Genomic DNA, 16,305 nt, shown 5'->3' on the forward strand with positions numbered 1-16,305 from the left:
ATCCCTGTTAATGAGGCACCTAGTGAGTTCAGTTAATTCAGGCACTCCAGTACAGAAGTTCATAACAGAATTTAACATTAAGAATGCAGTGTCTGTGTTGCCGATGCATGGAAGTCTGTGAAAACATCAACATTGAAAAATGAATGGCATAAATTGTGACCAAGTTTAATGTTTAATTTTCATTCTAACGAAGACACTGAAAATAATTTTGGAGGGTTTAGGGTTTCCAAAGAAAAGCAGCTTATACAGGAACTTATTGTTTATGTTAAAGATGTAACTAATCCTGATGCCAAGGATCTTTCATCAAGGATAAATGAAGATGTTTTAACGGGATGGGTGGGTGTTTGTGATAATGTGCCTACAGTTCATCATTACACTGATTCAGAAATTGTAGATATGGTTAAAAATCTGGAGGGAAATGCCTGTACAGGTGGTGATAAAGATGAAAGCAGTGACAAAAACGAGGAAGATGTGAGGGAAAGAATCTCTATTTACAGGTTAATTGTGTTGACAACTGAACTGGCTGGACTAGAGCAAAGAAGTTTTATAAGTGAACAAGAAATCATGAATGTTTACTTGCTCCAAGATAAACTTATTAAAGAATGACCCAAGTTTTTGAAACAACAGACACTGCACAAGATATTCAAGAATATAGCTAGGAAGCAGCAGCAGCAGCAGTGTCCACACTAAATAATCCACTGCCATCAACTTCAAGTCAACCAGATGTGCTGTCACCACAGTCAACAGTTCCTCCATCAATTGAAGCTGTTCCTGTTGCCGATGATGTCACTGTCAGTGGTGATGAAGATGATCCTGACAGACCATCTGCTATTTAGCTTCTTTTCTCAAGAAGTACAGGGTACAGTACAGAGTATTTTATTTAGTTTAATTAAAATTCTTAGGAGGATCAGTTTTATTTAGTTGAATTAAAATTGAATTAAAATTATGTGTAAAAAGCCCATCTGCTATTTAGCTTCTTTCCTGAGAAGTACAATACGGAGTACAGGTATTTTATTTAGTTTAATCAAAATTCTTCGGAGGATCAGTTTATGTTTTATTAAAATTGAATTAAAATTTTGTATACCTATCATTACTGTACTTTATCTAGTTCGTGAATAATAAAATTTCATTTGCTTTTCACTTAGTGTTTATTTTTTCCATTGAAGGACTGTACAGGTGCTAATTTTCTTTGAATATATACGGGGTACACCATACAAAATTATAAACTTCAAAAATCCGGCATTTTCAAAAATCCGGCAGTCCTCAGGTCCCGAGGTTGCCGGATTTTTTAATGTCTACCTGTATAATAATGGCTCAGTATTTTGAAAGGGATATGAAGAGGACTTAGAACTATATGGCAATAAACCTTATCCTTTTGGATGGGCAGCCAGTTTTTTGCACTTAAATTCTCTAGTGATAACTGGTTTTGAACAATGAACTTCATGGGATCATTAAAATAAACATTACATTTCAAGCTTTCATGTTTTTTCTCTTATTAAAACCTGAAAAAAATTAAGAAAAAATATTATTGTCATGAACTGATTACTTATAAACTTTATATTAAAGATATGCATGTATGAAATGTACTTATGTAGATTTACATATAACTACACTCAACCCTCATTTATCTAGACCTCCTTAATCCAGATTTCGGTTTATCCAGACAGTGTCTTGTTTATCCGGACCTCGTTAATCCGGATTTCGGTTTATCTGGACAATGTCCGGCTAATAACTTGAGTCCGGACAGCCGACAAATGAATATGGGCACCTTGTGTACTGCCAGAAATGCCCAATAGGTGGCAGCAGGCAGTTGTAAACAAGTCCAGCTGCCACTTGTAAACTGTATTTTGTTCGGTATAACTGAACTATTTTGTGCATTTTTCAGTATGAATAGATACTCAAAGCTCTTAATTATGCCTCCCAAGTCTATTAAACTTAAGCAAATGGCTCTAACTGTGGCTCAAAAGCTGGAATAAGAAATTTAGAGTAAGGAGCTAATGTTACGAGTGTTTGTGAGGAGTATGGTGTGGCTAAGCAAACTGTGTTGAACATTAGAAACTCGAAAAATAAGCTGGTAGAATATTCTGTAAAATACAGCCACTATCCGAGTTACGACCTAGATAGGTTCCAATCAACCAGTCGTAAGTCGGATTGGTCGTAAGTCGGATCCTATTCAAAATGGCCGACACGAGGATTCTATTCTAGGATACATGATATCAATCTGTTGCGTTTTTAAGTAACTTTTTCTATTGAATACTATTAAATACAAGCTGTTTACTGTTTATTTATCAATGCTTTTTAGTTTCATTTTTATAATTTTTTCTATTTTTTTAATGTTTTAATACTGTACTGTATTTCAGTATATATACGTATGCAGGTACTGTATGTATATACTATACCTGTATACACACACACACACACACACACACATTAAATATAACCTTGCTTACCATTTTTAAGTTTTTTAAATTGTAGTTTCCTTTTAATAATTTTTTCTTAATTCTTCAATTGTTGTATGTACTCTAAATATATGTGAATTTTAAGATCTATTTTTCTCATCCATTTCAATCCATTCTAAGTGTGAGATATAGGTACAGTACAGTAGACCCTCGTTTTACGCGGACTTTTTATGCGCGGTTTTGAATTTACGCGGATTTTTGGGTTTTTGGATTTTTGTATATATATATATATATATATTATATATATATATATATATATATATATATATATATATATATATATATATATATATAGGCAACAGCTAATCATTGTTTCTTTTTCTAAATTTATTATTGTGACAATATAAAATAGATTTCATTTGTTTTTTCATTGGTTTTCATTTGTGTCTGCATTGGATCTGCATTTTTCTTTTAGCCAAATATATTTATCTCTGTTCACAATTTTATTTTTTTGTTTACAAGTTTTATCGTCCAAGTAGTTGTCATGAAGAAGAAAGCCAGCCACAGGAAGGATTAACTTTGGACTCATTGGCAGCCTTGATACGACAGGCCTCCGCTCTCAAGGCTGCCATTTATGAGACTGACACATCCATGGTGAGGGCAATTGCGGTGCAGAATGGCATCGACAGTGTTATGGCGCCCTACAAAGCCGTTTTGCAGGACATGAAAAAGCGCCGAGTACAATTGCCCATCACCATGTTTTTACAGAAACGTGGTGGTCCAGCTAATTCTGATGCCGAGTCCGACTAGACTGCTACCTAGACTACTACCCCTTCTACATATATTCATTTCATGCACTGTTTTTTCTTGTTCTTTTGTTTGTATTGTATTGTTTTCCTATTTTTCTATTGTATTATTTTGTTCAATATGGCAATTCATTGTGGAAATAAAATTATTAGGGTTCTAATGATTGTTTTGGTATATCTCCTTCAGTGGCGGAATTTTACGCGGATTTTCGTTTTACGCGGGGGTTCCCGGTCCCTAACCCCCGCGTAAAACGAGGGTCTACTGTACATTTATCTTTATATATAGCATTGAGTAAAAGCAGCAACGACCGCAACAACACAGTAGAAGAGAAGCCAAACACAGAGTATGGGATCCAATGTATTTAACGTAGCGCCCCAGCAGGGCTTCTCCTGAAATAACATAGTGGACTTTTTTTAAGGCTATCGACCCATAAGGGGGTCATTAAGCCTGTGTGAAGTTGTTCAGTCTCTATTTTTTTCTTTTTTTTTTCTTTAAAGACCAATTTCATGTTCGTTTCTCCCCACAAGCTCGGGTTATATAAGGAGTCAGATGTTTGTCCACTATGTTATTTCTGAAGAAGCCCTGCTGGGCAAAACGTTAAATACATTGGATCCCATACTCTGCATTTGGCTTCTCTCCTACAGTTGTATACAGTATTGTTTTCAGTTGCTTAGTTGTTAATATATGGTAAGTTAAAGAAAGAAAATACTTATTATAGTGTATTCGTATTAGTAAACTCATAATAGGCATCAGCTAGACGTGGTCGTAAGTACGTAAATATCCTTCATCCATAATTTATCAAACTCTTCCACAAATGCCTTAGCTGCAGGCGCATCACTGCTAGCAGCCTCACCTTTCGACAACACGTGGTGAACCTGGTAACGCTCTCGAAAGCAACATAACCACCCAGCACTCACTATGAACTCATGTAAAGCGTATTCTTCACCTGCATGTTCTTTCAACATGTGAAATTAACTTGTAGCCTTACTTTGCACTGCTTGCAACGTAACATTTCTTTGGCTATTATCTTCCAACCACGTGTATAGCAACTTTTTCATCTCTGCCATAACTGCCGTACGTGATGCCGGTTGCCACAACTATCTTACGCGATATGCTGCCAGACATGTACAGTAAACTCATAATAGGCATCTGCTAGATGTGGTCGTAAGTACGGGTGGTCGTAACTCGCGTACGTCATAACTCAGATAGTGATTGTACTGTGCGGATGCATCGGCAAGCAAAAGTGGTAAAGGTGCACCATGAAAAAATGTTAGGACTGGAAAAGATGCTGCGGTTATGAAGTGGTATGTGCAGCTGCAATCAGTGGGGATAAATGTCCATGGCATAGAAATCCTTACAGCAGCTAGGAAGCTGGGACAAAAAATGGAAATAGAAAATTTCAGGGGGATAGGTGGCTGTGGAGATTCTACAATCAACACGGACTTTTTAATGCAACTGTGCAGGGTGAAGCTGGCAATGTGGTCAGAGCCAGCATCGAACCTTTTCAGATTAAGCTGGATAAGTTAATTCAGCTACTCCCAAGTGTATAATGGTGATGACACAGGTTTCTTTTGGTCTTCAATGCCTAAGAATAGTTAGTTGAGAAAGGCGAAGAAACTGTACGGGGTAAAAAATTGAGTAGGAGTGTCTCAGTGCCTGTCTGTGCCAATGCTAGCAGTACTCATCTTCTCAAGCTTCCTGTCATGATTCAATCCCAAATACCTAGAGCTCTACAAGCCATAATTAGTCATTTACCAGTGCACTATTTCACCTCAGCAAAGGCATGGTTTACTTTTGCCATATTCCATGAGTGGTTCAAAAAATATTTTGTGCCTGTTGTGCGTGAACACCAGATTCACAGTTTGAAAATTGTGTCAGGGAATGTGAAAGAGCTCCTTATTTTGGATAACACCCCAGCCCATCCCAGTGGAAGTGTGCTTGTTAGTGATGATGGTCACAATTGTGTGATGTTTATGCCTGACACATCAGTGATACATAGATTTGAAATTGGATTACCAAGCTATACTTAGGGAATTGATTACTTTCCATAAGAGTAATGAGCAAACGATTAAAGAATTAAGTGACCTGAAGAGTGAATTTGAAATCCATAAAAGAGAAAACAATAGAATGAAAATGAGGACAAAAATAAAAATGAAGAACTGAAAAAGGAGGTCAAAGAGCAATTACAAGTAGTGACCGGAAAGGTGGAAGAGTCAAAGAAACAGACCTCATTGAAATAAAAAATCAATGGAAACAAGAACAGGAAAATAAAAAAATATCTTTTAGAGAAATATTACAAAAGCAGATGGAGGAAAATAGAAAAGAAACCGTTATTAAAGTAATTAAAGAAAAAGAAAATTGGGTGAGAGATACAGTTGATAAAGGTAAGTGTATTGTGGTCCATGGTATCCAGGAAAAATATGATATGTATAGATACCACAGAGAAAAGGAGGAGGAAATAGCAAAGGAAATTCTGAAAGAAATACAGGATGATGGGCAAAATTTCAATAAAGAAATCGATGAAATCCACAGGATAGGCAAATTTTCAAAAGAAAAACAACATAGACCTCTGAAAATAAAACTAAGAACTCAAATGATAGCCGAGGAGGTATTATCAAAAACGGTTAAATTGGCAAACAGCGAGAAATTCAAACATATATGGATACAAAAAGAAATGAGTGATTAGGAAAAAGAGAAAGACAAAGCTCTCAGAATTGAAGCCAATGATAGAAACAAGAAAAGAACAGATGGGAAAAAAAAAAAAAAAATTGGAGAGTGCTGGACTTAAACTAAAAAAGAAAAGAAAATATGACAATAAAAGTGGCATACACAAATATCGATGGCATGATCTCGGGAATCAATTATCTAAGTGACTATCTAGAAATCGAAAAACCTGACATCATGGGAATAGAGACAAAATTGAAAGGACCTCTATCAACTAGCATAGTGGGACATGGCCTATACAACCACTGGGTGAAAAATAGAACAGACAAGCAGGGAGGAGGAGTCATGATATTGACCAAAAAGGGTCTAAATGTGACAAAGATTATTGAAGGCAAAGGCAATGGAGAATCAATTATGATCAAAACTGTAAACAAAAAGGTGAAAAGCAGAAAATTTGTAGCAGTGTATGTACCACCAAAAACACATACGTGGTCGGATAGCGAACATTCTAAATTACTGGAAGACACAATGAATGTGCTAAACGAGATGCTAAACAGAATATCGAGAGATTATAAAATTGGTGAAGATGAGGTCAAAAAAGTAAACTCGGAAAAAGACCTTGGAGTGATGATCAGCAAAGACTTGACACCGGATAAGCATATTAATAAAATAGTCGGGGAAACCTACAATTTATTGAGGCCAATAAATGTGGCATTTGCCTATTTGGATGAGGAAATGATAAAAAAAAATTAACTACACTAATAAGACCATAACTCGAGTACGCAGCAACACTATGGACACCCAGTACCAAAAAGAATATAAAACAAATTAGAAAGAATACAAAGAGCAACAACAAAACTGGTGCCAACACTTTCCAAAATGACATATGAACAAAGACTGTCCAAATTAGAATTACCAACTCTGGAACAAAGAAGGGAAAGAGGAGACCTACTATCTATAGAATTATGAAGGGAATGGAAATCTTAGATAAGAATGATTTATTGAAATGGAACAACGGAAAAAGAAGACACGAAAAGAAACTAAAAAAAGATAATTACAGAAGAGATCTGGAAAAAAAAAAAAATAGCTTCCCACACAGTGGTAGATACCTAGAACAAATTAGACAAAGAAACAGTGTGTGCAAACACTACTCAAGATTTTAAGAAAAAACTTGATGCCGAGAGATACAAAGATGGGTCACCATGAGCATAGTTCCCTTCCCGTATAATACAACTAGGTAAATACATTTGTAAATAACACACAAGAAACCCACAGTCAGAGAAAATAAATTTCGAATGAAAGAAGATTCTATATTTCGGCTACCAACTGTAGCCCTCTTCAGGAAAGTACATAAGACAGAGGACAAAGGGGACTTATAAGCTATAGAAACAAAGAAAAGAGAGGGAACGTGGACTGATGGCATTACTCAGACGCGGGGTAAGAAGGGGTGGTGGGAGAGGGTGAGGTGGAGGGGGGTTGTAAGCTTCGTATGAGCCTACTCACCATCACACATGATATAATGTCCCAAGTCCATTGCCCTTTAGAACTATTAATATTGGGGCATTCCTCAATTAATGCTGATTCGACTATTTTTCTCCTGAAACCGCAGTGGGGCTTGAACACTAATCTGGCCTTACCCCAGTAAAAAGAATGATTCTTATTGTAAACATGAAGAAACACAGCTGAATTTTTTTTGCCCATACCTAATTGATCTATTATGCTCTGCCAATCTAGTGTTCAATTCTTGCCAGATATGACCCAAGTACACCAAATCAGAATCTTGGCAAGGCAAACAATAAACACCAGATGACTCTAATTCCTTCAGTTTTTGTTGAGCATTTACAATTTGCTTATGCATGGTGTTGGAATAGTGATAGGCAATATTGAGACATTCATAAGGAAACAACTTAGTATGAATGTCTCACTATTGCCTATCACTATCCCAACACCGTGCATAAGCAAATTAATTATGAACATTCAACAAAAACTGAAGGAAGTAGAGTCATCCGTTGTTTATTGTTTGCCCTGCCAAGACTGCGATTTGGTGTACTTGGGTCAAACCGGGAGACTTGACCACTAGATTGGCAGAGCATAAAAGATCAATTAGGTATGGGCAAGAAAACTCAGCCATATTTCTTCATGTTAAAAATAAGAATGATCCTTTCAACTGAGGTAAGGCCAGATTAGTGTTCAAGCCCCACTGCGGTTTCAGGAGAAAAATGGTCAAATCAGCATTAATTGAGGAATGCCCCAACATTAATATTTCTAAAGGGCAGTGAATCTTAGCATTATTTTTCACACAACAGTGAGTAGACTCGTATGAAGCTTACAACCCCCTCAACCTCACCCTCACCCACCACCCCATCTTACCTGGCATCTGAGTAATGCCATCAGTCCACATTCCCTCTCTTTTCTTTGTTTCTGTAGCTTATAAGTCCCCTTAGTCCTCTGTCTTATGTACTTTCCTGAAGAGGGCTACAGTTGGTAGCCGAAATATAGAATCTTCTTTCATTCTAATTTTATTTTCTCCGACTGTGGGTATCTTGTGTTATGTATATATATATATATATATATATATATTATATATATATATATATATATACATACACACACACGAGTATAGTTATATATATACATATATATATGTATATATACACACACACACGAGTATATATGCAAGAGAAGGCAGTGAGAGGAAGGTGGGCAGAGTATTTTAGGGAGTTGCTACATGTGAAGGAGGATAGGGAGGGAAAGGTAGTTGCAGTGGAAAGCACTAAGAAAATGAAAGTGATAAGTGAGGAAAATGGAGAAATAGGGAAGGATGAAGTGAAAACTGCTGTTAAGATGATGAGAGCAGGTAAGGCACTTGGGTTGGATGGATGCCATGCAGAATGTCTGAAGAAAGGAGGTACAGTTATGGTGGACTGGCTGGTGAGGTTATTTAATGTTTGTATAAAAGAGGGTAGAGTGCCGGAGGACTGGAGGAGTGCCTGTATAGTTCAGCTTTACAAAGGAAAGGGGGACAAGTGTGAGTGTAGTTACAGAGGGATCAGCTTGTTGAGTATAGTTGGGAAGGCTTATGGGAGGATCTTGATTGAGAGGATTAGGAGAGGAACAGAGGGATTAATTGGTGAGGAACAGTGTGGCTTTAGGACAGGTAGGGAATTTGTAGATCAGATTTTTGTGTTAAGACAGATATGTGAGAAAGCTATAGGAAAGGGGAAGGATGTTTTCTCGGCTTTTATGGATCTGGAAAAGGCTTACGACAGGGTAGACAGGAAGGCACTGTGGGAGGTACTGCAGATATATGGGATAGGAGGAAAGCTGTTAAGAGCAGTCAAGAGTTTTTATGTGAGTAGTAGAGCTTGCGTTAGGATTAGAAATGGAGAGAGTGAATGGTTTGAGGTAAAGGTGGGACTTCGTCAGGGGTGTGTTATGTCACCCTGGCTGTTCAATCTTTACATGGATGGGGTGGTGCGAGAGGTGAATGCAAGGGTAGTGGGTCAGGGGTTGGAGATGATTAAAGAAAATGGAGAAAAGTGGGAGGTGAGCCAGCTGTTGTTTGCTGACGGCACTGCACTTGTAGCAGGATCAGAGGAGGGATTGAGGAAGTTAGTGACAGAGTTTGAGAAGGTGTGTGAAAGAAGGAAGCTGAAGATAAATGTAGGCAAAAGTAAGGTGATGAGATGTACAAGGGGAGAGTGACAGCAGGCTGGAAGTGACCATTAAGGGTGAGAAACTGGAGAACATGGATAGTTTCAGATACTTGGGTGTGAATGTGAGAGGAAAGGGAGGAGTGGGGGTGGAGGTAGAATGTAGACTGAGAGAAGTGAGTAAATGCCTTGGTGGATTAAAAAGTGTAATGAGAAATAGACATCTGGGAATGGATGCTAAGAGGAGGTTATATGAAGGAGTGATTGTGCCAACAGCAATGTATGGGGCAGAAACATGGAACATGAGAGAGGAAGAGAGGAGGAGTTTGAATGTGTTTGAGATGAAATGTCTGAGAAGTATGATAGGGGTTACTAGGCTAGATAGAGTGAGAAATGAGGAGGTGAGGAGGAGAACAGGGGTGGAAAAGGAGCTAGGAGATAGGGTTGATGAAAGATTATTAGGATGGTTTGGACACATGGAAAGAATGAGTAAAGAAAGATTAGTAAAAAATGTGGAAGGCGGAGGTGGAAGGAGTGAATATGAGGGGGCGTCCTACGATGAGATGGATGGATGGGGGTGAAAGGGGCTTTACAAAAGAGAGGAATGTCTGTAGAGGAAGGATGGGAGAGGACAGAAGATAGGGGTGAATGGAGAAGGGTTGTGTATAGATGAGGCTGTGATGCATGAGGGGGAGTGGGTGGGTGATGGGGGGTGAGGAAGTATGTATTAGAAAAAATTTAATGCAGCCTGAAGGGATTTCTCCCTGTTTTCTCCTCTTCTGCATGAGGGCACAGAGAGGGGGGTCACCAAATTTATGAAGTGGCCTTGCTGTGGATGTGCTGTGTCTTGCGACACTGCTTCTGACCCAGGGCAGTGGACAGGATGCAGGGATGACCCATCATCCAGGAGGTGCCAAGATAGGAGGGAGGGAGGAGGGTGGAGGGGAGTGTAATATATGGGAAATGAAATGGGCGAGTTATTTCTATGCCTTTTTCTTTTTGGCTACCCCCCGTGTAAGGGGGAAAAAATCCTTTGGTATATATATGTATATATATTTGCGTTATCCGGACTTTTCATTATCTGGACCAGTTCCTGCACCATTTAGTCCAGAAAAACAAGGGTCAAGTGTAGATGCATGGAAACATCTAAATCTACAAAATCTATATACCAAAAGGCTATTCAATATTATGTAAGTTATGCTTCAATTTTTCTCACCTTTTGTATTCAGTTTTCCTGCCTAGAAATTCTATAAAAATAAACAAACCTTTTTTTCCTTTTTTTGCCTTTTGCCTTCTTGTTCTTGATAGTTCCTTGTCCTTTGTGCTTCTTTGCTGAAGGTTTGAAATTATCTTCCAACACATCCAGATTGCTACAGGATAGGATTTCAGAACCCAAGGTGCCAATTGTGGTGATTTGCTTCATAGCAGCCTTCTCTTTCTTTGACAGAGTCACACGGGTCATGTATTCTTCTTCATATCTGAAATGCAATAATATCATGGATGAGCAAAAAGAATAAAGACAATGAAGACGCATCATAGCTCTAAATTTAACAAATCAATGTATAATTTACTGGAAAACTACTAAGTTTTGATAGAGTGATTTTCATTTAATGTCATGAACTCTTTTCAGAGAAAGCTAGGCTGGTACCATTTTATGGAGAACTGTCTATATACCAAAAGGCCTCTTTTCCTTAAAAGAGAAGTAGCAAGCCAAGGCTTGCCCTTCACCCTTCATCCATGGAGAATTGTATTTCTATTTTTCTATTCTTCAAGACCAATAATGAGTATCTGCATACAAAATGGACAGTGAAGCAGCCCTTTTTCAAAACTCATCAAATGCCTCACCCCTACCAGGAGGTGCCCCTGAGGCTTGTGACTAGGTCTCTAGACTTTGCCCAAGATTAACTTTGACTGTATTTCTTACTTTTTCATATATGTAGAACTGACCAACAGTGATTACTCCCTTTGCCCTGCCACTTTCAGCAGGTGACTTAGGAAGTCCCATATCAATACAACACAGACAACAATCCAAAGCTTCTCAGAGAGATCTGTGGGAGGTCGTGGAATTTTTTCCAACCGGTGTGGGGTTGTAGGTTTTCCACTTTGTGAAAATTTGAGGTTTGGAAAAGGCTTATGACATGGGAGATAGGAAGGTACTTTGGGAGGTATTGCAGATATATGGGATAAGAGGAAAGCTGTTAACCACTTCGGTACGGACCTTAAATCTCGCGGGCAGCAGCCAATGCCAGCCATACGACGTGTCGTAATAATACTCGCATCATAAAATATAGTCACCGCTTATATCGATCGTTCTCTCTTTCACCCGTGAATTTTGAAAACCACAGAGAATGGGATTCAGGGCACATTTGAGAGAATGTAAAAACACAGGGGCGACTACAATAAATATAATCAAGACGCCGATATGGCAGCGTCGCGAATCCACTTGCTCCTCATGACGCCTACGTGTGCGGCACCATATGGAAGGGGTTAAGAGCAGTCAAGAGTTTTTAAAAGAATAGTAGAGTCTGTGCTTGGGGAGAAAAAATACTGCCATCAGGTTTTCCCACTTGAGTCGTAAAAGGCAACAAAAATGGGACAGGGATGGACTAAGCATCCTACTCTCTGAAGCCCCAAAGGGGACATTCCCAAAAATAGCAAAGGTTAAGAGGGTCTGGAAGGAGTTTTCCAACCAGAACCCTAAGGTTTGGGTCTTTTAATGTGTGCGAATGTAGTACAGATGAGAGTACAAGGGAAGAGATAGGCAGTATGTTTGTGAGAAGAAAGATCGATGTGTTGGCATTGAGTGAAATTAAGTTGAAAGGGAGGGATGAGTTTGAGTTTGGGAGTATAGTTGGGAGGGTGTCAGGAGTGAAGAGAGGATGACGGAGAGACGTGGTTGCTATACTAGTAAATGTGTGGTGGAGTGAAAGGCCGTTTCTTCAAGGTTAATGTGGATGAAGGTGAAACTGGGAAAGGAGATGTATTTATCTAGTTGTATCTTATGGGAAGGGGAGCTATGTTTGTGGTGTCCCATTTCTGTATCTCACCAAATCTAATTTGCTCTTAAACTCTTCTATTGTTTTTGCACACACTATTGTTTCATCTAGTATGTTCTATCCTGTCACCACTCTGTGGGGAGAGCTTTTTTTCAGGTCTTTTCTATAAATGTCCTTTTTGAGTGTCTTTCAATGTCCTCTTGTGTTTCTCTTATCCCAATTTAGTAAGTCATCTCCATCAACAACTTCTACACCTTTCATAATTCTGTAGATAGTCAACAAGTCACCTCTTTTTCTTCTTTGTTCCAGAGGTGGTAGTTCTAGTTTTGACAATCTTTCTTCATATGACATTTTTGATAGTGTTGGAGCTATCTTTGTAGTTGCTGTCTGGATTCTCTCAATTTTCTTTATATTCTTTTTAGTATTGGGTGACCATAGTGTTGCTGCATACTCCAGTTTAGGCCTTATCAGTGTGACTAATATTTTCTTTACCAAGTAAAAGACACTTTTATTGATCTTATCAAGTTATAGGTTTTGCCAACAATTTTGTTTATATGTTTGTCAGGAGACATATCTTTTGTGATGATCACTCCCAAGTTTTTTTCATATCCCACTTACGTTACTTCTTTTTCACCAATTTTATATTGTCCTGATATCCTTTTCTTACTTTTTTCAAATTCCATTATGCTACATTTCTTAATGTTGAAGTCCACTTCCCACTTCTGACTTCATTCCCAGACCCTATTCAGACCTCTCTGTAGTGAGTCACAGTCCATTTCAGTACTCATTTCCTTTAACAATTTTGCATCATCTGCAGAGAAGTTCATGTAACATCCCACACCCTTGTTCATGTCATTCACATAGCAAACATTATTGGAGCCAATACTCCTTGTGCAACTCCACTAATTACCGCCTCCCAAGTAGAACTCAGTACTCTCATTTTTCTTCCATGAAAAAAGTCCTCCCTCCATTTCAGTAGTTTTCATTGTATCCCTCCTATGGTTTCCAGTTTTTTTAATAGTTTTATGTGAGGGACATTATCAAAGCTTTTTGTAGATTTAGGAACGTACAATCAGCCCACCTTGTATTATGTCTAGTAGTCTTGAGTAAAAACAGATCAAATTTGTGGTACATGATCTTCCATGTCTAAATCCGAATTGTCTCAGATTTAGGATCTTGTTCTCCTCCAGATGTTTTATCCTTCTACTTGTTATAACTTTTTTCACAAATTTTAGCTACCATGCTTATGAGGGAAACCGGTCTGTAATTTGTTGGGTCTTCCTAATTTCCTCCTTTATAAATTGGTATTACATCAGCATTTTTCCAATCTTCTGGTATTTTTCCTTCTTTGAGTGAACAACTTATTATATTATATGTTTTGTCTATTAGTTCTTCTTTACATTCTTTTAACATCCAATATGCTATTCCATCCAGGCCATGTGATTTCCTGACATCAAGGTTCATTATTTGATCCATTATTTTTTTCCGTGTTACTCTTATTTCTCTCATGGGGGATGTCATTTCTCTCCCTTCATCCTGATGTTCCATTTTTTTCTCTTGTGAAAGCAGACTTGAAATGTTTCCTCATGATGATGATATGGTTTAACGTCACAAACTCCCCCATCGGAAGGCTAGGACAGTGCCCCTCACAGAGGCAGAGGGCTTTGTAGCAAACTGTACGTTACCACCAGAACAGTAGTAACGTACAGTTTGCTCATGACTTCCGCCATTTCTATCTTGTGTATTCCATATTCCCTTGGCATACTTTCACTATTTCCTGTTAATTTTATAGTTTACCATTTACATATCTATAAGTTGTTTTGGCTGATCCTTACATTTTTCTACTATGTCTTTTTCATAGTTTCTTTTTTCTTCCCTGCGTATGGTCTGATAGTGAGAAGAGTGTAGAGGAAAGGGATGCTTTTTGAATAGATTTAAATGAGTGCATAGAGAGTTTAGGGAGAAATGTCAATGTAGTGGTATTGGGAGACATAGTTTCTTTTTTCTTCCCTGCGTATGGTCTGATAGTGAGAAGAGTGTAGAGGAAAGGGAGGCTTTTTGAATAGATTTAAATGAGTGCATAGAGAGTTTAGGGAGAAATGTCAATGTAGTGGTATTGGGAGATCTCAATGCTAGGGTAGGAGACAAACCAATAGATGGAATGGTTGGGAAGTGTGGAGTTCCAGGAAAAAAATCTTTGTGGAGGGATGATGGGAAATTTGTCAAAATACGCTTACTAAGATAATTCACACTGTTCCGACATTAGTATGCACGGTGTTCCAAGGGACTCATACGAGTTCGAAAAGAGCTCAGAAGGCCACCGGTTAATTTTTACCTTAAGTAAAATCTCAAAGTAATTCCCGATTTATTCAACCAAAATTGTTACATAAATTTAATAAACAAAATAAACAGGAGGGGAGCTTAATCATATCTCATTTAAAGTTATGATAGGCGTGGTTCGAAGCTTCAGGAAAGACTCCTGAATCAAAGAAAATAACGCTTTGAGGGAAAGTTTGCCGAACTAAGGTAAAAACTACGATTCCCAATAACAATTACCACAACTTCAATCATAGGAAAAATCATGGAAACTATCATCAGAGATGCTATCGAACATCATTTAGAAAGTAACTGTTTGATAAATGATAGCCAGCATGGATTCAGACAGAAACGTTCTTGCATGACTTACTCGAATTCTTCAACACAGTCATCTCAAATTAGGACAAAAGAAACAACATTGATTTAATGTATCTAGACTTTGCAAAAGCTTTTGATACCATCCCCCACAAAAGGCTACTTACTAAATTGGCTTCACATGAAGTGGTAGCCTATTAAGTTGGACTAGATATTGGTTGAATGATTGAAAAGCGAGTTGTTTTAAATGGAAAAACTTCTAGATGGAAATTTTTTATGAGTGGAGTTCCTCAGGGTTCCGTTCTTGGGCCACTTCTATTCATAGAATATATAAATGATACCATGGACTAAAATCTACTGTCTCCAAATTTGCTGATCATACAAAAATGTGCAATACGGCAAATAATCACTTAAATCAATTAGATATTCAAGAAGATTTATATCAATTACAGCAATGGTCTGAAAAGTGGCTAGTGAAATTTAACACAGTACGTGTGACTACAAATTATTTGGAAATTCATTATCAAAAGTGGATAGTAAAAAGGACCTCAGCATAATTATCAGTAACAATCTCAAATCATCTCAGCAGTGTATTTCAGCATCTGAAAAAACAAGATTCTAGGTAGGATTGATTGCACGATCTTTTGACTTCAAAAGTCCATCTCTCATTAACAAGCTATATAAATTGTTAGTTCGTCCACATTTGGAATATGCTGTTTCCATATGGTCACTGAATCTTACTAAAGACATTGAAAGATTGGAAAAAGGACAATGGCAAGACACAAAAGTGATTCCAAATATAAAAAATAAATGAAACGAAAATTGACTAAAACATATGAATCTGTTTTCCCTAAAAAAGTGTAGACTCAGAGGTGACTTGATACAGGTCTTTAAGATTCTAAAGGGAATTGCCATTAAAAGTGACAAAATTTTCACACTGAATGAAAATCAGACAAGAAATAATGGTCTCAAACTGTCAGGAAATAGATTTAATTTGCCAACCATGTAGTTAATGAATGGAACAAACTTCCTACCGAGGCAGTGCAATGTAGTTCAGTTCAAAGCTTTAAGATTCGTTTAAATACCTAAGCAAGATGCTGTAATGCCTGCCATTTATTTTATATTATTTGTTTGTTTGTTTGTTATTGTTTATCA

At 37.7% G+C, this 16,305-nt stretch overlaps 1 protein-coding gene across 2 annotated transcripts in view; it reads right to left on the reverse strand.

Annotated features, from left to right (window-relative positions):
* Nucleotides 1-1,463: 1,463 nt before the first annotated feature.
* Nucleotides 1,464-16,305, reverse strand: part of LOC143023167 (neuroguidin-A-like) — a 68,367-nt gene continuing 53,525 nt past the window's right edge. For both annotated transcript variants that reach the window (XM_076181687.1, XM_076181688.1), the window contains 2 exons: nt 10,789-11,001; nt 1,464-1,502 (listed from right to left, as the gene is read on the reverse strand). In XM_076181687.1, coding sequence (XP_076037802.1) covers nt 1,496-1,502; nt 10,789-11,001 — 220 coding nt within the window. In that variant the 3' untranslated portion in view covers nt 1,464-1,495. The remainder of the gene's footprint in view (nt 1,503-10,788; nt 11,002-16,305) is intronic.

The sequence above is a fragment of the Oratosquilla oratoria genome, unplaced genomic scaffold (assembly GCF_046742065.1).
Source record: "Oratosquilla oratoria isolate Oo_2021 unplaced genomic scaffold, ASM4674206v1 SCAFFOLD45, whole genome shotgun sequence".
Classification (NCBI taxonomy): domain Eukaryota; kingdom Metazoa; phylum Arthropoda; class Malacostraca; order Stomatopoda; family Squillidae; genus Oratosquilla; species Oratosquilla oratoria.